Below are 26,387 nucleotides of genomic sequence, written 5' to 3' on the forward strand. Positions count from 1 at the left end.
AATTAAAAAAAACAAGTCTTGTATTGAAAAAAAGCATGTTAGCTTCAGTGATTGGATTTAATCAGCAAAAAAAAACAGCAACACAAAAAGTTATAACTTTGTAGTTACACTAAAAAATATTATGTTTAGTATAAATCATACTGTATATTTTACTTATTTTACAAAAACATCTTTGATGAAAGAGTTTTCCAGCATATTAAGATTTTATCACCCCAAGGAGACCTCTTCTTAAAAGAACCTTAGATAAAATCCTTGAAATTCAATCATTTCCTTTTCAAGCATTTCTCTTTGTGCATGTTGGCTCCCAAAAGGATTCATAAGCAATCTGTGTAGCAGTGGTAATATACAGCACAGCAGTATAATTGGCTTGACTGAAAATTGAATATATTTTAGAAAATGTATGTTTCTCATTTTTGCACTTCGAGAAAACTATCTATTAATACTAACCCAATTAAAGACATAAAATTAGCTGCAATGCAGAAAACATTACATCCTTTTGCATTGCCTAAAATCAGCTACTAAAAAGCACGGCATTAAAAGGTAATTAAGAAATTAAATTAAAAAAAATGTATACATGTTCTTGTATAAAATAAGACAGAATGAAAGGCAATTAACTTCTTACATCGGCCTTTGTGAGGCTGCGTTCCCATACTTCATATAAAAAAAAAGGAATTGAACAGTGAAACAAAAATGCAAATTGTAATTGTTTGCATTTTTGTCGAAAAGAAAATGTTTACAATAGCATCCTTCTGCTTCTGAGGGCCATTGCCATAGAAATTGCATTGTTGACTTTCGGAGCATGTCAGGTGAACCATTTTGATTCTCCTTCATTTACTGTAAGTCAAAGTTAGCAGACAGTTAGCCCTTATAAGGACTCATCAGTAGGGCAGGCCTAGCCCTGACCAATAAATTGGGTGTATTACAAGAACATACTTACAGCCTTCGTAACCCTGTGCCATACAGACGCCATACAGCTGAGGTCAACAGTTCAGAGAAAATAATTTGGCAGTCCAAGCTGGCATTCTAGAGATGAAGGATTTTAAAATACTGCTGTGCTTCAGTCACCATTATATTTGAAACCCATTGAGTTTCTTCAATATCAAATCCTTGGATAATGAGAAGCTAATGTTTTATAATGGATTTATAGGATTAGTAAAGAACAGCAAACTATGTATTAATTTTGTTCTATATACTATTCCTTCCAAGGAATAGTATTACACATATTAAATGTATATTTTTAGAAAGGTAAGATGAACTAAAAAAAATCAAATCACACCACAGAAATCGGACCTGTGTGCATTATCTCCCACAGATAATGTTATGTTAGCGTGGGAAGGAGATAAGTATCCATGAAATCCTAATGACCATGGTCCTAACTGATACATTTCTCAGCACTGAAAGAGAATGGAGATCTGTGTAATCTTTTTAAACATGACGTTCTCCATTATATGGGTAGTTTTTGTTCATTTCCACAACACTTGGCTCCTGGCTTTTATTCTTCAGGAGAAAAGTAGAATAAAACAGCAAGGCTGCTGATCATATTAAAATTGAGTGGATCAGGAAATGACAGCACATTTTGTTTGCAAAACCCAGAGGAATTTTCCTATAGTAACGAAGCCTCCCCTCCATTAACCTTGGGGTTCGTGTTGCACACAGAGATACTGCACATTTCAGAAACCGCCAGCCCAGAGCTGGTGGCCTGGTGTGTATTTGAAATCTGCACTGACTCGAAGGAAACCTGAGGTTTGGGTTTCCGTTTTCTGTAAAATATTCAAATCTGCTACAGATTTTGGATGACCTTTAACATTCTGGATATCACAGCAAGCGTAATGACGCAGCCAGACTTCAGAAAAGTCAAAACTGCATTTGAAAGCGCCTGATGTGCATGTGGTATAAACACTTGCCAGATTGCAAATGCCATCACTAATGAGCTCGAATCAGATTAGAAATTAAATGTAGCCCCAAGGGTTTCAAAATGTTATGCTTTACTTGTTGTGTTCGTAGGTGCAGTGTAAGTTTTTCCTCCCAATGCAAAATTGTATTTCTCATCTTGAATATTTTTTGATACTTTTAAGGACAACTGCTCCATCCAAGAACCTAGTCCTTGCTACCATTTCCTTGCAGATCTAGTCCATAATAGTGTATAACATACTTTTAACTATTACAGATATACATAGTGGTTCATTTTCTACAGCATCTACAAATCACATATATTAACAATTTATATCAAATGTCTACTCACTGGTGAATAGTTTTAGGTTCCTGTAATTTCTTTTGGTTTAGGAGCGCTGGGTTCTGTGTTCTCAAGCAGCCTGTGTAGTGTGCTGCATGCCAGGAACGTGGACACACAAAAAAAACACCTTTTTTTGCAGTCCGCTATGCCTCCCTTGAGACTGGTGCGCTAATTGCCCTTTTTATTCACTTTGGCAGACATTCAATGGAGGCTCGGGTGTCCCATAATGAGGGTGCAGGAGGCATTAAAAGAAAACTGGAGCACATCATACCATGATCAGCTGTGACCTTTTCAGTATGGAGTGACTTTTGTCGGGGGAGGTGTGTGGTATTGTCCAGATTTTCTCTTAGTCACTGTAAATGCTAGGTGCTTTACTTAATAGACCTGTATTGCTGCACAGTCTCACATGATCTATTTAATTGCCTTAATCCTGAGCAAATAGATTGATTCTGTACACGAACTACTTCATTTTCACAGATTTTCAAATAGACTCAAAAAACCTGCTACCAAGCTGCACTTAGATCTGCTGTGCTGGATAAGTCTCTTTTTAAATTAAAGCCCACTATCATAATTGTAGCTGCAGGCTGCCTTCAAATACACCTACAACTGTGTGGCATAATGCTGAAATTATGGAAAGGTTCAGTAAGATATATCTTGGAGTGAACAATTGTAAAACAGAATACAAAAGAATATTTCCACCCTTGGTAATTGGGTGTCTTTTTGCTGTTAAACTAATTGCATTTTCTTTAAAAAATAGCAACAATGATTTTCAGAAAAAAACAAACCTATCTTGTCCATTATTCCCATTGAGTTCTCCAATTTTGCTAAATTTTCTTGTTAATTTGCCATAGACGGAAATTTGTAATTTGAGTTTGCCATTACAACACCCCATTAACACAATCATTTCAGTGAGAGGCTTCTGCAATCCCCAATAAGCCTTAATGCTAAGGTTTGAAAGGTGAAAACGTTCCCTGTGATAATTCTGATATAATTACCATGATAAAGGGATTGTATTTCTCTTAATGTTTATCCTATATTTACTTCAGCAAAACAGCAAGATACCTAATTGAAAATAAAGGAATGGGTTTAAATTTGTAAGTACAAAAAGGAAAAAAATAATATTTAGATTAGCTGACATTGTATAGAGTTTGAAATCAAGCACTGACAGCATAACATCATAAAGATTAAGCAAAGCACTAGGTCAATGACCTTCCTCCCTCAGAGCTGATGAAATTCATCACCAGGGACTAAAGGCACTTCTCCAAGCACGGTCAGACAAGACAAGCCCAGTCAGCTTTTATGACCTGCTGATTGGTTGTTAGAGGGTGGTTAAAGAAGGCAAGCTAATATGATCAAAGTAGGCAATGAAAAAAGGGAGTTAAAGGAGTTAAATTTTATTTTAAACACGAAAGCACAATTATGGTAGTTTTAATTGATAATAATAAAACAGATCTTTATATTGTGCATAAATATATTTCAGTGTATGTCATTACTATACAGTGCATTACTACAAAATATAATCAGTCCAAAGAATTCCGTCCATACTTAGAGTAAGAACTTGTCAAAAGACGTTTAATGTACACAAGCTGAATTAGCAGAATGGTAGATGGTTTTGTCTACCAGCATTATGAAAAAGCTAATTAGTATTGGTACTCATAATAACTATCTATCTCTATCCATTTTTCCAACAGCTATGTATAATGAGGACCATGCATATTTCTTCTATTATGAAATCTCTAACTCTTTTATGTGACATTCTATTACATATCAATATATCATTATTACACAAAATGTCAGCTTTCCTTTTCTTTTATTTTAATCTTTTCAAGTATGAAAATTACATTTTATTATGGACCTAATCCCTTCCACTTCATTTTTCCCCCTAAAACAAAATTATTTTGCCCCTGCTTAGTTTCCTGTTTAGAATGCATATTGCAAAACAATGCATTTCCTGTTTTAAAAAAAAATATTGGTTATCTACTGTATGCTCCATATTGTATTTAAAAATGAAAGCACTGATCCAGATTATATTACATTCATGGTTTAGATCATACATAGTTTAATCAAATACAGCTCTATGCAGCGAGTACTGTTGACTCAAGAAAAAAACACACTTTAGTATTTTCAGCTCATTTTACAATTTAACATTGAAACAAGGTGTATATTTAATGTTTAAACTGCAAATGTGAATTATTAAGTATAATATAGCACTTTTACAAATCTTCTAGATGGTGTGAGACTAAATTCATAACAGTTTATGCATTGATGGAATTCAAGGAAAGCCTTTGGTGGACATTTTTAACAGCAAGAGAACAAATTAATTTGGCAGGTGAGACATCTTTATATACAGTATTCCATAATATTTAAATATTAATTCTACATAACTGTGCAGCCCTGGTACCAATCATCTGGAGTATGGATTTAATAAGTGCCGGCATAAAACAATTTTATTTTGACAGAAAACAATTTTAATGTAACTTTTTTTAGAAGTCCATTTAGTTTAATCAATGTAATGTTGCTCATTAAAATTAGACTATATTTTATCATTCAAATAAACAAAAGTCAAAGTGATGGAAGGAAGCTTGTTTCCTGCTCTGTGTTTCCAACAAAGGGAATAACTTGTCTTGATTAGATTAATAATCTTCCTTTTGGTCTCATGGCGAACTATTAAAAAAAACTCAAAAGTAAAATTATAAAGTACTGTGAAGTAGAAGAAAAATAAGTAAGTTGAAATAAAACAAAGTAACCTGCTATGCAATGGCAATACTGTGATCACACACAAAAAAGAAAAACTTTACTTTCCAACTGACTTTCACGACCTTAAGTACTGCTATAACGTTTGCTAGCTTGCTTATTCATTACAGACATTTCATTTCCTCACCCTGGTTCGACCTCACCCTCTCCCATGTTGCCTACCACGTCAGATCTGTCAAATTACAAAAGTGTGCATTTAATCTGCTAGTAGCATGCACTTTTCTAGATCTGAGAAGGTATAGTGCACTTGCATACATACAAAGGTATGCAAGATGCAAATAACCAGTAATGGGCTCCTGGGAAGCTCTTTCGGTCTGAACGTTGTGCTGTGACTGTCGCTATACAATCCTTGCTGGCGCCAAGCTCTCCAACCTGCCTGACTGGTAAGATAAATCACAGCCGTATTGATGGCACATCCCTCATTCAGCAGTGTAGGATAAATGGATTGACAAGTCCAATACATATACAGTATTTAATTTGTTCATATTGATATAGGCACAGTAGCATCTGGCATCCAAAATCACCCACATAAAAATAAGATCATACACATTCAAAAGTGCTTCTTCTTTTCATTTTCAGTGTTGTTTCACCAATGATATTATTCTTCTTAGTTATTATATGCTGTAGGGTAAGATATCAGTGTGCTTAGCAGTGTGAAGCTGTAAAGTCATTATCAAATTCCCAAGTCTACAGTATTCTCAACGCCTACAGTAACCACTAACCTTACAAAGGCTTAATTTAGAAGTACTTTAGAACAATAAACTTGAAAACTTAGAAAATGGCATTTTATGCACCACTAAGCTAGAAAACTATTTTTAACTTCTGTATATACATACAGTATACAGTGGTGTCATTTGTCCATGTCTAAAAACACCTCCTGTGGATTTCTGAAAAACAATAAACACTGGAATGTTAATATCCTAAACTGTTGAAACCATATAGCAATCAGGACATCAACAGGAAAAGGCTGATAGTCTTCTGTGTATATACTGTACAGTTTATGAAGAGAGAGAGAGAGAGAGATTATGAGCTGCCTGGACCACACCAGACCTCAATTTATCAAATAAACTGAGAAAATTTAGATTGCAGGTTAAAGATGTGAAACGTTCTTATAAAATATGGAAACAAATACAAGGACTGAATGTTTAGTTAGCTAATTAACGATTTTGACATCCGATAGCATTTTATGTATTCAATATATACTGTAAATACACAGTCTTACATTCTGTATACTATATGTTAGTTTGTTCTTAAAAAACATTTTAGTCATCTGATAGAGACTGTATATACTGTAGCATTGCTTTTCAGCTTGAAGTCGTGTTGGTTTGAAGTAGCAATCAATATATGCCATACAGTATACACAAGGTACTCCACACAAAGAAAAAACTTCATCAGACTGAGGGGAAAATGGATGGAGCAAACTACAGATAGAACTTGCTTTAACTTGCTGAAGACCTATAACTGGGATTAAAGTTCACTTTTCAGCAGAGGAGCGACCCAAAGCAACACTGGAGTGGCTGAAGTACAGTATAAGAAAGTTAATGTTTTTGAGTGGCCCAGTCAAGGTCCTGACTGTGAGAATCTGTGGAAAAAACTGAAAACTGATGTCCACCAGCAATCCACAGGCAACCTGAAAGAGCCTGAGCAAATCTGCCAAGCAGAATGGGAAAACCTGCACAAAGCCAATGTGCAAATGTAACAGGGCTGATGCACTGAGCGGGTTACAGAAGTGATATCACCTCCTCTGAAATCTAGACCATGTAGAACTGGCGTAGCGAAGGACTTGCTCTTGTAGCACAAGAATAGTGTGGCTTTGTGTGGCTGGAGGCCCACTGGCAACTGTGATTGAATCCTGCCAGGGGCAGAACAGAGTAGAGCTGCACAGGTCGCTGGAGTCGAGCAGAATTCTACCTGTTTCTGCATGAAGGAGAGGCTCTGTATGCGCTTGGAATCTACAAGTGACCAGGGCTGAATCTCAGCTGGGCCAGGAGGGAGCTGCACTTGTCACGCAAAGTTTGCAGAGACTTACAGTGCCCAAAAATACCCCCGGCTGTAGTTGTTGCCAAAGGTGCTTCCACCAATTACTGAGTTTGTAGGTCTAAATATTTATGCTGTCACTATACTTTTTCTCTTAGCTTTTTCTGACATGTACTGTAATATATCTTAATTTGAGAAGTCTTCAGTTTGAAAATTCAGAGTTTGAATAAAATATTAAGTTATAAAATGTCTATGCAACATTTTGTAAAACTGGGACACTCTAGGAAGTGTCTCAATACTTTTGCCTGACACTCTATATACTGTATTATACAGTATACAGGTTTCAGAGGAAACCAAACTACAGTGTGTAAAATGAAAAAAATAAACACTGTTTAGCTTCATCATTAGTGCAGAAAGAAAAGGGAACAAATTGTCTGTAATGCAGTATCTTGTGACAAATATAATTAGATAACCATTTAAGCCTCATATACACCAGAAAAAAATGTCATTTTTTTTCTTTACAACATTCATAGTCTATTTAAATTAGATACAAAAAAGCTGTGGCACTTTTAACTGTTTTCTGTTCTGTAATAAATGAGTGAAGGTGAGTTACTGTAGCCTCCTTGATTAATCAAGGGATAAGATTTTAGTACTGCAGGTAACAGCACTCTGCCTTAAGTAGTTCAAGAAGGCAGCTGCGTCTGCATGCGAAGGCTGGAAAGGAACAAGTAAAGGTTTATTCCATACTGAAAAGAGATGGAATAATCAGCATGGAATAAACCTTTTACTTGTTCCTTTGCACTCTGTCTTACAGTATGCTACTACCCAGTTAACTGGGAGTTTCCTAATCTGTTCTTTTCCAGACATGATTTCTTCTATCATTTAAATGACAAAATCAACAAGTACAAGTGACAAGTACTCAAGATCATGCAATATAATTCACATACTGTAATACAATGTATATCCTACACAACACACATTTAAGGCCCCCTTGGACAATTCTGTGTCCCCCAGATGACACCATGTATTTCCAACAACCTCATTTACTACACCTCGTGCTATTTACATTGGTGAGACACGAAGAAGTCTGGCAGACCAGTTCAGGGAACATGCCAGAGTCGTGAGGAGCAAAGATTTCTCCATACCAATGGTTTCTCACTAACCCCCAACTGCCACGCCCTTTCTGATCTCTCCACCTGTGCCCTGCCAGAGGAAGAACTCCTCGTGCAGAAAGACATCCCAAACCAAAATCATCCTGAAACATGGATCACCTCCTGTTCTCCCCGAGTTTGCACACTCATTCTCAGCTGCAATACAGTATGTCCATTTCTTCACTGATCCCTGTACCCTCTTGCCTACTCGGTCTTTTGTTGTCCGGTGCTTTATTTATTTGCTACTTTCCCTATCTCCCTCACACCTGAAGAAGACTCTACACTGAAACGTTGTGTTTCTTTTTCTTACCCTTCTGCGTGAAACGAACCTTCTCCTGTTCCTTGAATTCACATAATGATCACTAGATTAGCACTAAAGGTCACATATTTCTTTTAATGAAAACTTTTGAAGAGTGGTTGAGGGTGGCCCCAAATCTGATGCCATGCTTACTTTGGCATGTGAAAAGGAGTTAGGAATAGTACCTGTAATCAATTTCATCTGGGGAATTTTGTTCAGTTCAGCTTTCCTAATTTATTAGTTGAACCAAAAGACAATGCATGACATATTTTCATTTAATAAAAAAAATATCTCCATGGAATTAAAATCGCATGACATCACATTCTGTATCAGAACTTCCTTCTATAACAGCAGCTACCTGTAACGTACAAAAGGTAGCAGTGAAATATCACTTGACAAGGTGTTTGATCGCTAACCTAGTAATCAGAGGAGTAGAAGTGTTGCCTGGGGTTTTGAGCTTTAGCAGCACAAAAAATAAGCAATGTGCTATTGTACTACTATGCTATCTTCACCACGGACTGCCCTCTGCCAAAGGTGAAGGATGAATCCCAGGTGTATAAATACAACTGGCAAGGAATCTGCACCAACATCAGACATATTTGTACAGCTTGGAATATTTGTAAAGATTGCTTCCTCTTCCTGTGTCATTTTACAATATGACCTAGCTTTTTTGAAGAACTGTCATGTCTTGATCAAGCCATTTGATACTATCTCTGTTATTAAAAATAATTACTTAACCTAACCTTGTACAATTGCTATGCACAGTGGGGTTTTATAACTGGAGCATTTTGGAACAAATCATGCAAGTGTGAGTTATGTCAAACAGCTGTTACATTTCATGTTATATAACATAAGGGTAAATATTTTTTTTAAAAAAAGGAGGATGATGCAAAATAAAAAAAAAACATTTAACTGCATGAACAATAGTTACAGTACATCAACAATGACAGACCTCCCTTCCAGAAGTGAAATTCTATACCACAGAAATATATTAGAAAAAAATAAAATGTTCTTATCTACAACTAAGAGCTGGCACTCCATATTCTTACAAGACTGCAAACAATTACAATGCTTGGTCTTTTTAAGCATTAAAGATAGATTCACAGCTGCACAAGTTATGCTGTCTTGCCAGACTTATCTCCATAAAGCCCCATAGACCAATCTCACACAAAAATATACTGCACGCCCTTATATAAAGATATATATAATCACGCTAAGCCACATATGGTTGATCCATAAAAACAGTTTCTAACAAAAAAGCAACTGCAGGGCAGTCTGTATGTGTAAATTACATTACCCAAGTGGGAAGAGGGATGGGCCTGGGTGTTGAGGAACTTTCTGCAACAATAGCAAACTAGCAATTTAGAGATTTTAATTTACCATTCAAGGATACAAAAATGTTATTTTGTTCTACCTCATGTCTCTGTAATACATTGGAAGTCATGTGCTTCTAAAAAGCTGATGGTAGCACTGCCCTTAAGGGGTGTGAAAATATACTACTAGCTTTAAAAAGGATGTTTTGCAAGGCAGCCAGGAGGCTTAAAAACAATTTCGCAATGAAATCTGAAAAGAAAAAAAAAATCTATGCCCCCTGATTTTTCCAAACAAACCACAAAAACCTGTTCTTGCTGACTAAGCATCTGAAGCAAGACCCAAACCTCTTTAACCACGTAATGGCTGAAAGCTGGGCGAGTCGAAGGAAGAAAGGATTTTGTGAGGGGGTGGAAGTGTGTGCTGCTGCTGGTTTTTCACCAAGAAATCAGAACAACATGACACTTACTTGGAAAAAATGTAGCTGGCCAAGGATCATGCAGAAGGTAAACTCTTCCTCAGTTGGAGCATTTTCCTGGCCACTGTGAAGCTGGAAAGACATTTTGTGTTTCTTCTAAGCAAAGCTTGCATTTTCTTAAAAAAAAAAACATCTGTCCTATTTTGATCCTGACAGTCTTTGGATTTGTGAACAAAGGCAAGAAACTAAAACTGAAAGCTGAAACATAGCATGCTGGACAGAGCCAATATTTAATGTTCTGAAACATGTCTCTGAAATAGCTAAAATACTGTAGTTTATAGCACATCTGGTTATTCATTATTTGTAAACACCGTTGATAACTGTGACGTATTTTCTAAAACATTCAACAGTTTTCAAAGGCTTATTACAATGTCAGCATATAGACCTAATTGATATTATTGTGGGTGGCATGGTGACACAATGGTTAGCTGTTCTCCTTGCGGTCACGTGGGTGTCCTCTGGACAAACCGGTAGGTTCATTGGCTTCTGGGAAAATTGTTCCTACGTGTTTGTGTCTGTGTGTGTGGTGTCCCGTCCAGGATGTACCCCACTTTGTACCTGCCACTTGCAGGGAAAGGCTCTGGCTCCCCTTCAACCCTAAATGGGAAGGAGCAGTTACTGTAGAAAATGGTTGGATGTTTTTACTGTTGTTAGTGTGGGTTGCTATTGGCTTGACTTTTTGCTTTTTTAAGTATTAAATCTAAGTTTTATATTACACCATATACTGTATGAACATACCTCAAGATCCTAGAAAGCTTCCATTTTTTAGCAACTGTTTCTGTTCTCCAACTAAAAGGCATTAATTCATAAAAACACTAACATTTTTTTCCCTTAATATACATTAACCTCTTTTCCAATCTGGCTGTTTCCCAACATTTCAACATCTAAAACACTCAGTGAAGATACAGTATGCATGTGTTGACAATGCTGACAGGAAAATTATTTATCACCACCACAGAATCCAAGGGCATTACATCTTATTTTCTTAAAAAACATTTAAGGCCAAAACAACATGAGAATTGAATCTATATTTAAGATTGCACATAGAAAATTCACTGTTAAATATACAGATAAAACTAACAGTTATGCCAATTAAAATATTTGTGTATTGCAAGAAAACAGCTGTTTTGAGCATTATAACAATTTACCACTGTTTACCAATGAACATTTCTGTTAACATACAACAATGCAAGATTGCAAACCTTCATTTTCTTTCTTGTATATTTATTTTATCTCTGTGTTTAAAGTGCTTATTATCACACATTTTTCTCTTACTTTTTCTATTATTCAAGATGGCAGTGGTGTACTTTGAGAGCATTTCGGTTTATTATAATCTCACAAAGCAATATTTACAATACTAAGACAAGGGACTACAATACAAAATAATGTTAAACAGCATGTAGCATGTTTTCTAACCTTAATGCTGTGCTTATACGCACTACTATAAAGTATTTTAGACATTTATTCAATGCCCATTTGCCCTTCACCACTGAATATTGATTAATTGGAGATCTAAAATTTTATCTGTCTTTTAGCCTGTTTGCAATGTAGTGTTAAAAGTCTATAGATTTTAATATACTGTATCTATAGTTTTTCTGTACTACCTGTAGTAACATCAATTCAAAATGTTTGTGTTTTAAATTAAAATTGCTAGAAAAATCCAGGAAACACTTCCCAGACCACTTTACAATGAAATCCAAAAACATGATTATGATCAGTAACTGGACGTGTGTATGTGAAGTTCTCACATAAACTAAATACTGTATATCCTCATTAGTGTAAGCAAGAAATTAAGCCAATGGAATCCAAATCAGTGCTAGAATCCAAATTATCAAGAGGCATCAATTAAAGAAAATGCAAACCACAAAATCACAAAACTATTGTATAATATCATAATAACGAACAATTCTAATGTTAAATCAGTTAAATTTAGAAACAAGTGACTTCTTTTATAACTGCTAGAACCCTCCTTCCTTCACAGATATGGAGGTCATAGAACTACTGTATGAGGCAGTAGTCTCAGAACGAGGATGCACATCCTTTTCAAAGCAAAATAAACATTTAAGTGATGTTCTAATCACTATCACAAGAAAATGTATTAATGCTTTGTTAAGAGTCTATAACTAGCATTCACAATGCAGTGATTACTGGTCAGCAGCCACATCACCCTGCAACTCACAACTAACAACCCACTGTAGCTAAGCAGGTGTGAGCCTGGTCACTACATGCATGGGAGACTTCCTGGGAAAGACTAAGGTTGCTGCTGGAGGAGGTGTTAGTGGGGCCAGCAGGGGGCGCTCACCCTGTGGTCTCTGAGGGTCCTGATGCCCCAGTATAGTGATGGGGATGCTATACTGTAAAAAGGCGCCATCCTTCGGATGAGATGTAAAACCGAGGTCCTGACTCTCTGTGGTCATTCAAAATCCCAGGCTGTTTCTCGAGTATGGGTGCAACCCAGGCGTCCTGGCCAAATTTCCCATTGGCCCTTACCAATCATGGCCTCCTAATAATCCCCACCTACGAATTGGCTTCATTACTTTGTTCTCCTCCCCACGGATGGCTGATGTGTGGTGATGAGTGTATCATCCAGGTGGGGCTGCACACTGGTGGTGGTGGAGGGGAGTTGCCATTAGCTGTAAAGCCCTTTGAGTGGAGTGTCCTGCTATATAAGTGTAAGCAATTATTATAATTATTACTGTCTGATTTATAAAACACCATTGGTTACTTCTGAAATCTCTGTTTGAGCTGGACAAAAGTATGCATAATTAATGTTTGATTTACTTCGATTTCCATTAATTTCATAAATGTCCCTTGTAGTTGAACACTCCAGCCAATGTTCTTTCAGAAAAACAAAAACTACTTTAAATGTGTTTTAATACATTATATGAATCAATGAAGATAGTCTGCACTGATGCAATAGAATCTGCATTACATCTGCTTAATAAAGACAACATTGTTTGCCAAATGTTCATGTGCAAGGGTGTTTCAAGAGTGCTCTGTTTAAAGATATGTTATTCTAGGTTTAATTTAAAACACCTTCTCTATTACATACTGTATGCGTGTTAAGCTAAATGTTACATACAGCGTACAAAGCTTGTCCAGTGCTCCTCATGCTTATCAAAAGAGCGGGGTCTGCTCGGTCTTAATACAGCACGGAAACACTGGGAAAAAAATACACCTGATCCATTTACCAGGTTCATTTAAAAAAGCTCCTTCTTCAATATGTGTTCTTAAAAAGACATGCGAAAATGTGGAACACACCAGTTGCCCTGGCAGCAATAACCCCATCTTGTTTAAAGCCACGGACACAGACAGTCCCCTTGTTATAGACGGATGACTGGAGCGCTTGTTTTTTTCTTCTGGCCTCATTTCACTCTCAGCGTATGGCCTCTTGCCCCTGATTTGCAAGTGATTACTGAAGCTCATAGGGAAAAGCATCAACAAAGGTATGGCGTTCAGGACAGCAGCAGGTAAAGAGGCATTTAATTGGGCCATTTTCACCCTCTTTTTAAATAAATGTGTTAAAAGCATTTTAAGCTACATTGTAATTTTGTGTCTACAGTTATAGCATAAGAGGCCTGTCGAAGAGCAATGCTATTCCTATAGGTAATAAAAGGTGAGATGCATGTATGTTTTGGCTCCAGAGAATAATGATTAGATTTATTTTTTGGTTCTGACTCATGAAAGTGTTTTAGAAGTAATTAGTTCTTGTTGTAGTGGATGTGCACGCAGAATATTTGGATTTAAGTTGCAATAGACCAGAAAAATTACAGCAATGTTGCCTTTATTGAAAAACATCATCGTGACATTTGTATTCCACCCTAGGTTTTGACATCATGCTGAGTAAATGTGTAAAAAAAATCTTACATCTCTCCATGACATCTTGCTAAATTAAGGCATTTCAATATGCAAGGTACCAATTATTGTAAAGCAACAGGCATGCATTAAGCACAATACCTTTGTGATTTGTGATTATGGATGTTTCTATAAAAGATGTTCATAAGAACAGGTACTGTATTGACCCAAAGATCTCACTCAACTGTTCTTTAAAAGGATTGGTTTTGACAACATGGCTGAGTAGCTTGTTCCAAACGCCCACAACTTTATGCAAAATATACCTCCTGTTGTTTTAGTTTTAAATGCACTTTCCCTTAGTTTCCTTTTGCTTTTGTGGTTGCCTTTTGCCTTTATCGCCTCCCTACAATATCCAGAGTATAAAATTATGTGTCATACAGTAGGTATCCAGCATACCTGTAATCCATCCATCTATTTTCTTACTGCTTTATTCTATACAGGGCCAGGAGGGAGCCGGAGCCTATCCTGGCAAGCAATAGGTGCAAGGCAGGCTATACCCTGGGTGGGAGGTCAGTCCATTGCAGGGCACACACAGACACACATATCATTTTTCCTAAACCAATTAAACTACCACTATCTCTCTCTGGACTGCGGAAGGAAACCTGAGCATACGGAGGAAACCTACGTGAACTATAGGAGAAAATACAAACTCTACGCAGATAGGACCCCAGACGTTGAATCCGGGGTCCCAGCTGTGTGAGGCTGCAAGGCTAACCACTGTGCTATCATGCCGTTCTCCAGAGACCAGCTTTGCTGTATGATTAGACTGCTTTTGCAATAGTTTCTTAAGAGGAGCTAGATGTAAAAGCAGATATTCTTTGATATATACTGTACATGGGTTCCAGTTACTTTCAGTAGTTTGGTTAGATCCTAATAAATGCAATAGAGGGAGGGGATATGTAGAGTAGATGGTATTTCATGTGACTCATAGCTGAGAGAATAGCAGCCTAGGTGTGAGGATGGAGCTGCCCAAACCCCCCACATTATCGTGGGGATTGAGCCAGGGAGCCGCTGCAAGGGCAGACGCGAAAGGAAGTCCTGGGAGCGAGATGGATATACCTAGGCAAAGCGGACGTGTGAGATTAGGGTCAAACCTCTTCCACAATTTTTCTAAGAAAGTCTAATTCCATTAAATACATAATTTTTTAGTTTGTGAAAATACAATATACTTTGTTACAGAGCTCATACTGTACTTGCAAAATTGTAGAAGCCTATTTTGGGATTCACTATTCACTAGGATCAAGAAGGCTTTTCAAGAAACTGGAAGAACATTTTCACAAATTCAGTGAAATTAAGTAAAATGTTTGGAATTTGTATTTAATATTTTAGCATTATTTTTATTATCGGGATGCAGAGAGACAGAGTGTATGTGTGATTAGTAGCAGGAAGCAGAAAGCTTCTTTTAAAAGGACCAAGGGAAAATATATAAATATATGTGATTATTTCCATAATGCAATGCTTTTACAGGCTACCTCTGGTAATTAGAAGATTTATGCAACAAAATAGATTAAAAGTCTACATATAAAAGAAACAAAGAAGAAAAATTATAGCATGAGCCAAGCAAACAATTAACACATTATTTTTCCACATCGTTGACCTGTAGTACTCCTTCAATGGATGATTATCCTATTATCTAAACATCTGTGTCCTGCCAGTCTCTAATTCAACCAATTTTTTTTTTTTAGTTTTAAACTCACATAAGAAAATTATGCCAGTTACCCAACAGTGACACACAGTATGATGGTACTGCATGATCCATGCTCACTCAATTGTTTTAATTATTACACAATGCTTAATTACAATGCAAGAATTGTATTAAAAATGAAAAACTTTAAAATAATCTACCTAAAAGCATTAACCTGAGAATTACATTAGTAAGTTTGAGTTGAGGGTATTGCAAAAATGTTTCTACTAAAGACGAATAATAGGTGAGAAAAGTATTACATTTATTTTTGAACATTGTTTTTGTAAAAATGTGCAACTGCACTGTACCAAAACTGAACATTAGTTATACATTTTTATTTTTGTTTTAAAAATTATATTTCACTACCTCGCTAGAGCTTTCTGTTTATTATGGGGATTTTGAACCATTGGGAAAACCATTAAAGAGCACTGTATTAAAACAAAACAAAACATTTTACGTGAGCTTACGTGAGCTAAGTTTTACGTGAGAATGTTGTTCAAAAACCAGTGAAGTTGTGGAATGGTTCACCAGAAATGGACTGATAATTCACTTTGAAATCATTAAGACCAAAAACACTGATCTGCCGTGAGACACAGATGAAGACACTGAATTCATAAGCACCCCCTGAATGTACAAACACACTGAGTGAAAAGAGTTTCATGGGGGCTGATAATAAAGAGGAAAAATAACCAATCATTCTACACTTTCAACAGGTTCCTCTTCATTCTGGGTGATAACTATGAGGTTAAAATATTCTTAAAATAATATACAATATCACACTTGGGTGTTGAATTCAACTGTATTCATTCAAAAAAAAGATTAACCTAGTTAAGGAATACCAATTCATTCTAGTCATAAGGAAGGGGAATTATAAATTATATAATACTTTTTAGCTGTAATCTTTGTTTCTTTTAAATCAGGCATTTTACTACAATGTATTATTTCAGTGAAAATGTCTGAATGAATCTACGCAGGTTTCTAAAAACACTGTCTACTTTAAAATCCACTGGTGAACAGCTTTAAAATAACTACCTGCTTTTCCGATCTCTCCACCATGTGGTGCTTGATTGCAGTTCTGGCCTCTGCTTATATACTGTAGAATGTTATATTAAAATTGTTTCAGTTTTAATGCAGATTCAGTGCAAGTTTATTAAAAAATGTGACAAACACGTTTTGCTTATCCTGCTGGGTTGCTGATTTAACAAATCAGTTTCCCATATTTAACTGAACCTCATTTTGTATCCATGTCGAAACTAATTGCTTTACTTAAGTAGATCCAAGGAGAGGTTACATATTCGGATCTCCAAAGAATGTCCAAAGAAAGGTAGATTTAGTTAAAAAGGGGGTAATACACATGAGTCCATATTACAAAATGCTTAAGCTGATCCTTGATGCAGATGGTCCACATTGCCTAAGGGTGTATTCGAGGTTCAGACCTATGTACAGCTGCTGGGGGCCGATATCTTTAAATCATTTTCAATTCAGATAAGCAGAATGGACAGTGTCTCAGTTTTTAGACAGAATGAGAAATTGATCCTGCAATGTTCTTACACCATATGAAAGGCAAAAAGCATATTTAATATCACATAAATATCACATTTAAAAATAACATTCATTTGCAACAGATGTTAAGGTCTCTCAAGAAATAAGACTATCACATATCATCAAGTCTGTACTGAATGTCTAATCGCACATCACTAAAAAGATTCTTAGCAAAACTAAGTTAATCAGCAACTTAATCTTTCAACCACTAAGTATATATGTAAAGTGTACTGTATGAATATGTGATGTACAGTAAAACATAAAGAAAAGGAACTGTGCATAAATTTATTTTATTATTCTCTACTTGTTTATAGATCATTTTCAGAGCAAGAATTGTTAAATTACCTGCATCTTAATAACTTTGAAAAGATAAGTGTTTTTATAACAAACCTACCAGCAGGAGCACACAAGGAATTAGTACTTAAACAATTGCTTGTTGACCTACTGTAACTACAAAGCAGACAATTAAAAACTACTGCTCAGAATTGATTGAGATTTTGAGATTACTATGTGTTTCAAATATTTAGTGATAAACTGCTCCACATGATAACATGATAGATGAAACAGTTGCATATTTTCCATATTTTTACAGTGTTAACTGTGGCTGCACTTATACTAAGTAATGAGTTTTCATAAAATTTTTCTTAGGAATTCTTATTAACTGTGTTTAAAGTCTGAAGCTCACCATTTTTTTCTGGTAAAATGTTTTCCAGCTCTGAATCCTCTCAATCCATCACTGTGTGAAACTAGTGTGCGTGTGACTTTCTTATGTGGTCTGCTCTTCAACCATACGGAGACACTCGTCTTTTGTTTGCAGAACCCAAGCAACTCCAAATCCATACGTCGATCTTGCCGTATTCTCAAATTAAATATATGCCAGGGATTTCAAGAAATCTGGCACACACATGATAAACTCAGCTGTAGTTATCGGAAACTACCAACAAAACATCTGGAAAAAATTGTGTGGCAATAAACCAAATGTGAAAATAGAGCAAAACTTCTCCCCATTATATGTGAAAGGGCAAGAAGGAGAAAGGCATCAAAGTACAAATAAACTTATGGGGACCAATTACTCTTTGTTCTCAGTTATTCAAAGCATATTGCCAGGCTTTTAAAAATGTATCCTAATTGTTACTTGTTTTGTACATCTTCTTTGAAAAGTGCACACAAAAATGCTAGATAACAAATGCTAAGATAAATATTTTAAAAGAGAACTGCTAATGATGCTAAGAGATTACTCACTAAGTCACTACTGTAAATCCCTAAGTGACATACAGTAAGAGTATATTAGCAAAACAAAAGGGCTTCACTCTGGATTCAATACATACAGTACAAGCAATTCTGTCAACCAATGTATTGCAAACTCGACCTTTAACAGTTTTTTCAGTGCCCTTCATACACCATACATCATACTCCATGTACAGTTACTCAAATACATACAGTACAAACATCACATTGGAATGGAACAGATTCTTTTTTATCAAACGGTATGAATGTACTAACGAGTTCCCCAGTGCATGTTCAAATAAACAGACAGAGTGTGAAATATACAAAGACAGCTTCAAATCAATGTGTTTCATTAATCATCACTTTCTTCTCTGACTAATGCTTTCTTTTACATCACAGCAGAGGGAGGAAACAGATTTGAGTGTTTCTAGCACCTGCTCGGCGCCTTACTATCATAGCTCGGGGCACTCATATGGTGAATGTCACGCGTGCACCTGAACAGATCCCACTGCAAATCCTTATCTTGAGGCACTAGTGAGTCAAACACAGTCAAAAGACACAAGACAGGAGTGACCAGAGGTGTTTCTTTGGCATCAGCTTTTGTTCCATAATCACCTTGGCTGTGTTTTTGTGTTATGAGCTTGGTACACACTGCAGACCATTTGTCTTTCCAGATCCTTCAGACAATCCCTGGGACTTAGTGCAGCTCGCACCTGCTTGGACACAGTTGGCTACAGAAGCCAGAGGGTAGCCTACAGCCACAGCTTGTAATCATGTCCCAAGTCACATGTCGGTCCTGCAATATCACGAAAAACACATGACTCTCAAACAGCATTTCAACATTCATCTTTTCTTCAGACTGAAAGCACCATGCCTTTGTCTCTGTTGTTCATTGCACACTCTTTTAGTGAGCAGTGCAAGGTTAACCAGACATTTGTAGCCTGAGACAGATTAAGCAAAGGAAAATGGCTCACGATTATTTCAGTTTTTGAGGATTCATTTTAAAACACTGCCTATTTCTAGACAATATTCCACATCCTTTTATAATGAAACTTTATTAAGAGGCATTTCATATCACAGCTCAGTTTCCACATGTTCGTTATACCCATGACACCACTAATACACTCTGTCGATTTCAGAGAAGAAACAAAAAAAAAACTTATACTGCTTTATAACCCAGACTGCTGTGTATAATGAATGCATGTTTTAATAAAGGTAGTTTCTTATTAATTGATTGGGTTGTAGTATCTACATTTAGTTGGAAGGAGCTGCCCAAAGGCTACTGAAATAGATTTACTAATCACTTCATCACTAATGCAAATGACCAAAATCTAAGTGGTAACTCGTTATTGAGACGTTAGGAAGAAGTCATTTTAGATCCTTGGGAAACAAAATATGCCTTAACAAAATATTACTGAAAGAGGATCTGAATAGGAGGCTTGAAATAGGGGAGGAAACAGAAGAGTTGCTTCTCTTAACACCTCACCAGCCTAAAGCTTTGGTGCAGAGGATGAGTGAATAACCTAAATATCACGATTTTGTTGCTGATTTTGTCGGCTTTTTTTCCATCAATGCTTACTGTGTTCTCCCGTAATTGATAGGTCTAATTCTAGCAATCAAATCAAAGCACATTTGTGAGTGAGCTGTTTCCTGTCTAGAAATCAAACGATGGAAGCCTATTAGCACTCAGAAAAAAGCGGTTCCCAGAATCGGTCCACTGATAATAGCTTGATTCTGTACTAACAGGATCATCTCTAAATATCAGGACTGTGATGTGTTTTTTATGTAGAATATTAACTGTGTGACATGCTATTTGGCAACACAAAGAAAAACAAAACAAACATTTAGAAATATTTACCTTCCCCGATTGCACATATGATGTTCTTTTACTTCAGTACCTTTTATAGAGAAAAGTGTCAAACAAATTCAGTAGCAGGTGGTAGTGGTAGTGGTGTCTCATCACTCACACAGTGTAACTGTACGATACAGATACAAAAACCTGTTCACATCTGTTCCGATTTTAAATCAGGTTCTTAACCTGCAAACAGTTAGTTTTACTCTTTGATGTATAATGATAAGAGTAGGAGAACAGATGAAGAGGCAAAGTGCTTGCCTAAAACAAGATCTCCTACATAATCGGTCTGAGAACTGCAACCATAAAATGGTTTACATATGGGAGAGGTGATATAGCTACATAACGAAAACAGTACAGTATGTCATCAATGATATGGTTCAGCAAATCACTGAGTACTTTTTAATTTTGAGAATAATGTTTGAAATTATTTGATGGTCAGTTTCATGGTTTTAACACATGCAAGGTCTCTGAATACTTTATTGCAGGGCAGGGTATTAAGACATTAGTTTAAGACAGCTCTTTACTGCCATTTACTTTGCATTCACAGTGAATAACAACACAATGTTCAAATGTTCATACAAAACACAAGGAAAGCCTGTCTTTGTTGTCAGATCTTGCCGTATGGAGAATGCAATGGAAGAGGAAACCAAAACGAAAAGAACAAACAAATCTGAGCATCCTTCAGTGCCCGTATGTCTTCATACAGAGCAGAGAGCTTACACTATCCCAGATTTCATTTAAGACCACACCAAGAAGTCCTCCATTATTCCTTTTCCTGTTTTCATGACCAGTTTTAAAATGTAACTCATGTAAATGTATTATAGAAGAGGTTTATGGGGTTAGTAATCTAGGTTCCGAATGTGGTATATAAACTCCCCTTTACTTCTCCAAAGCCCATTTCATCTCATGCTGCAATGATTTTAACTCAAACAAGATACAGTTTAGTTTACAAACTTTACAAATTTTTAGGAAGATCTTTAAAATCTGCACCCTGAATTGGTAAAAAAGTATAGACTATGCACAAATGTTCAAATACAAAAACTTACAAAAAGAGCACCAACCAAATTGCTTTTAGTTCATTCAGTTCAGAAGGGGTCTTTTGCTCACAGCAGCCTTTGTAACTAATTATTCCCTCACACTTGCTATCATCAATTGGCTGTCATTTACGGTTTCCAGGGTGTTTCATTATTTTCCTGGCACCCTCAGCAGCAGTCTGCAGTATTAAAACATTTATCTATCATAGCCCTGAGCAGAATTGAAGTCCAGTCTGGAATTCATTCCATTCTTAGCAAAAAGCACACTTCTTCCTACAATGTCTCGACCTGAAAACATCGTGTAACATCAGCAGCTCAAACATTATCACTGGGGGAGAGATTTCAATTGTTATTCTTGTTTACCAGTTACAAACCAAGACAGACTGAGCCAACAATAAGATTTATGGGACAGGAATGTTGTACTAATCATTACATTTATGTCACAACACTGAGGATAATAAATGTCCTGTATATCTGTCTATGCAATAACTTGCATAGTTACACCAAATTTATATATTTTTTCGTTTTAAGAGTACTTAGTTGGAGTATATCTCAGTAAATAATGATTCATGTATCAACAGATGAGACATTTTTAGTAATTATTGTTCAGGTATTGTTCAATTTGAATGTAGTAGAGACACTTTATTAAACACAGGACTAAAGCTTTTAAAAAAAACAACAATCTTTCAACAGACAATTTCAGTGAACAACATTGCATACACATTCTATTTATTGATATACACAGAGGTGCTTTCCTGCTTTTCACCTCCTGGTAAGATTAGGATTAATAAGAATATGCAATGCCAAATTAATTGAGAAAAACAAGTCCTCGTCTCTTGTTAATTTATCTTGCCAAGAGATAAAAAATCAATTTCCTTAACTGTTAATGACATTTTAACGCGCCAGTTTAACTTACTTAACCTTTAACCTTTTTAACAATTATAAAAAGCCCAAAAGTCAATGTAATTGATTCTTTTCACAATTATATTTCTTAGAACCTTTCGATAGCTTAAACAGAAGAAATTAATAGTTTATCTGTAATGTATCTGCACGACATTATTATGTATTTCTCCTTCATCGATGTGAGCTTTCTACGGAGCCTTACAGAGCCTGTTCTGCTTCCCTCTGCTTTTCAATATTTTCGGCGAGATTTCTTCCAGCTGTAAAGCAGATGGGGCCCTGAATTTACATATTATCCTTGAGAACATGCCATCTAACAGAACAACGCTCTCGCTCAAACACAGGCACCTTCGCACACTCACTCCGGGAGCTGCTGTTTGTTGGAATAAATCCAATATTTTAATATCAACCCTTCTGGCATCCTTCTGAGCCACAAAAAAACTTTCCTTAAGAGAAAAAAAAAACTCCTGGATCACTCTTAATCGTAGTCAGAGCAAATATTGGAGTAACTGTTGTTGATGAAAAATAACACAAGAAAACAATTCAGTAAAACTCAGATGTTGCTGTTTTACTGTAAATATGAATACGATTCAGATTCTTCTTGTTTTTCTTACTTCAGTGTTACCAGAGGTATTATTTTAACACAATATTTCAGATTTATCCACATTCTTTAGTGAGGTACTTTATTAGGCTAAAATCATTGCCATCATTGAAGCCAATTTGTATTTGAAATCTCCAATTTTTAATATTAGAAATTGTTAGCAGATGCATATCTATGTGTAACAGGAAAGCTTATATTGAAGGCTGTATAAAAAATCTTAATATTTCTTGGTTAGTTACACAATAATAAAGACAACCTATAACCCCAACTGCAACTATAAATTGAGGTTTGAAACAAATATTCATCTGTGTTAGTATTGACAATTCAGTTGATAATTCAGTAGGATTTTTCATTAAAGAAAAGAGTTGTTGGCCTTAGAACTGAGATTCATGTTGAACCTTGAAATGTGGTTTAGCAATCCATCATGCTTTGCTTCACATCAGAATTTTCAAGACTGGAAAAACAGGGAAAAAATAACACCCCCTAAGAATCAATCTCTATTTTCCTGATCTTGTCATATTGTTTTGTCTGTTATTTTATAAAGAAGCAAATTAACAAATTCATATTGTATTTTTTAAAATTGTTTTTAAACTTTATATTCCTCATGATCAGTTGGATTTAACATTTTCATAGACAAGCTTATTTTTGTTATTTAAAAGAAAATCTTTTGGTGTTCTGATATAGCATGAAAGCAGCACTGAGAAGATTATATAAAAAAGAATTCCCTTGATTTGAGTTAGTTTCCAGGACACTGGTCCATAAAGCCATAAAATTAATAATCCTACCTTGTAAGATAGGGAAATTTCCTGAAGCAGATCCAATAATCTAAATTCCACTTATCTTATAATATGATGTATTGCTAAAAATGATTTTTGTTAAAAAAGGAGGTTTAGCACAACAAAAGTGGATTTTTTTCACAATTCTAATATCCATAATTTTTGGCTCCAGTCTCCTTACACAAGGCATCAATTAATTAACACTCCATAATAAATGTCCTTTGCTTTAAAAATATTTGGTTTATATCTATACCCAGGTGGAGATAGAAAGGAGACACATGAATAAATAAACCAATTAAATATATGATATAAGCCACTAGACCCTCCAGTAAAGCAGACAAATGTGGCTTACATTTCTAGATTTTAATGGGATTTTAATAAAAGACATGATGGGTAATACCACGAAGGAATACGTTTTGCATTATAAACGTATTAAAAGGATCAAGACTTAATTCATCACTTTGCCAGTGGGATTTATGATACTTTCATAAGAAAGAGGTCACTTTGACCCAGTGACACTGTGTGCCCTGTATAATTATTATTTTGTATCATATTTCTTGTCTATACATTTTCAAAAGGCCTGTAACTAAAGTGACACACACCCCAACATGGGTATAGATCTACACAGTTTGACTAAAGATCTGCTTATAAAAAGTTATAAAAACATTACATGTATGACTAAAAACATGCATGGCAAAGAACGATATATTTTAAGCAAATAAATCAAACATATATACATACCATTATTCTTACAGATGGTTAGTTTTCACACATTTGTTTGTTCAATTAAAGTGACTTTCTTGCTAAACCAAATATTGTTCATCCATAAATTTGAAAACACATTTAATATTTTCAAATCTAATTTTCAAATAAATATCAATTGTATTTTTAAAATAGCAGAGCAAACTATGGCCTGTTATTTTTGAGTTTCCAGATCCAATTCATTTTGTATTTGAAGAGCAGGTCACATTGGTGAGGACAAGTTCTACATGTAGTATATATATAATATAAACTTTATTTTATATAGCGCCTTTAAAGGTGGCTTCTCAAAGCGCTTTACAGGATGACAATAACAATAAATAAGAAGACTACAACAATAAATAAGAAAAATTTCACAAGACAGGACACAATTATAATTACAGCAATACAACAATAACAATAGAGGAGACCGTGGAAGATGGTATTAAGAAGAGCAGAGGGGTGAAGAATGGAACCAGTTAAGTAAAGGCTTTTCTGAAAAGGAGGGTTTTGAGTCTGGATTTGAAGGAGTTTAGAGAAGGTGACTCTCTAATATCCTTGGGCAAGGAGTTCCAGAGCTTGGGGGCATAGCAGGAGAAGGCCCTGTCGCCCATACAATGTAGACGGGCTTGGGGGACAGTAAGGAGGGCAGAATTTGAAGAGCGGAGGTTGCGAGGTGGGGAGTAGGGCGATAAAAGTTCAGACAGGTATTGAGGTGCCAAGCCATGTAAAGCCTTGTAGGTGAGCATGAGGATTTTAAAGTCTACGCGGAATTTGACCGGAAGCCAGTGCAAGGACTCCAGGATAGGAGTAATGTGAACACTTGCACTAGATCTGGTCAGGATTCTGGCTGCTGAATTTTGGACATACTGCAGCTTGTTCAGAGTAGATTTAGATACCCCAGGGAGCAGAGCATTGCAGTAGTCAATTCGAGAGAATACAAATATGTTGATCAGCTTTTCAGCCACAGTTAATGATAGCATAGGGCGTAGTCTTGCGATATTTCTAAGGTGAAAAAAAGATGTTTTGACAGTATGCTGTACATGTGGGTCGAATGTTAAGCCAGAATCGAATATAACCCCAAGGTTTTTCAATTTTGATTGGAGCTCAAGTACAGAGCCATCTACAGACAGGGTTACAGGACTGGCTTTGCGAAGTTGATGGGGGGTACCAATAAGCATGACTTCAGTCTTGTCACAGTTAAGATGAAGGAAGTTTTGAGTCATCCAAATTTTTATGTCAGAGATGCAATTAGATAGAATAGAGACAGCCACATCAGTGTCGGGTTTGGTATGGATGTATATTTGAGTATCGTCAGCGTAAAAATGAAAGCTGAGGCCATGTGATCTTAAAAGCTGACCAAGTGGGAACATGTAAATGCTGAAGAGCAAGGGGCCCAGTATTGAGCCCTGAGGGACACCAGACTTGACAAGACCAATTTCAGACCTGTACCCATTGAGAGAGACAAAGTGATAGCGATCAGTGAGGTAAGACTTAAACCATTTGAGGGCAGTGTCAGAGACTCCAAACACAGTCTCGAGACGAGAAAGCAAGATGTTATGGTCAACAGTGTCAAAGGCAGCACTGAGATCAAGAAGGATGAGTATGGAAAGAGAACCAGAATCAGAAGCTATTAGGAGATCGTTGGTGACTTTGACTAGGGCGGTTTCTGTGCTGTGAAGTTGACGGAAGCCAGATTGGAGGGGTTCGAAAAGGTTGTTTGTCATGAGGTGGTTATGTAACTGAAGTGTGACAGCACGTTCTAGAATTTTAGAGAGAAAGGGTAAGTTGGAGATGGGGCGAAAGTTGTTAAGATTGTCGAGAGCCATGTTAGGCTTCTTTGGCACTGGGGTAATAGCAGCAGTTTTGAGGACCGTTGGTACAATGCCGGTGCTCAAGGATTCATGTATTATATTGAGGACAATGGGACAGAGAGAAGAGAAACAGGACTGGAATAAAGTGGTGGGAATGGG

The 26,387-nt window shown here is 36.2% G+C and overlaps 1 protein-coding gene across 4 annotated transcripts in view; it reads right to left on the minus strand.

The window, feature by feature from the left end:
- LOC148676885 (uncharacterized) overlaps window positions 1-26,387 on the minus strand; it is a 151,298-nt gene that overhangs the window by 5,028 nt on the left and 119,883 nt on the right. For 3 of the 4 annotated variants that reach the window (XR_015928897.1, XM_088614945.1, XM_088614938.1), the window contains one exon: window positions 10,194-10,274. The exons of the other annotated variant lie outside the window; for it this stretch is intronic. Coding sequence is in view for 2 of the 3 variants with exons in the window: in XM_088614945.1 (XP_088471071.1) it covers window positions 10,194-10,274 (81 nt within the window). In the remaining variant the exon portion in view is untranslated. The remainder of the gene's footprint in view (window positions 1-10,193; window positions 10,275-26,387) is intronic. 4 annotated transcript variants of the gene reach the window in all.

Source organism: Lepisosteus platostomus, chromosome 2, assembly GCF_059453375.1.
Source record: "Lepisosteus platostomus isolate fLepPlt1 chromosome 2, fLepPlt1.hap1, whole genome shotgun sequence".
Classification (NCBI taxonomy): Eukaryota; Metazoa; Chordata; class Actinopteri; order Semionotiformes; family Lepisosteidae; genus Lepisosteus; species Lepisosteus platostomus.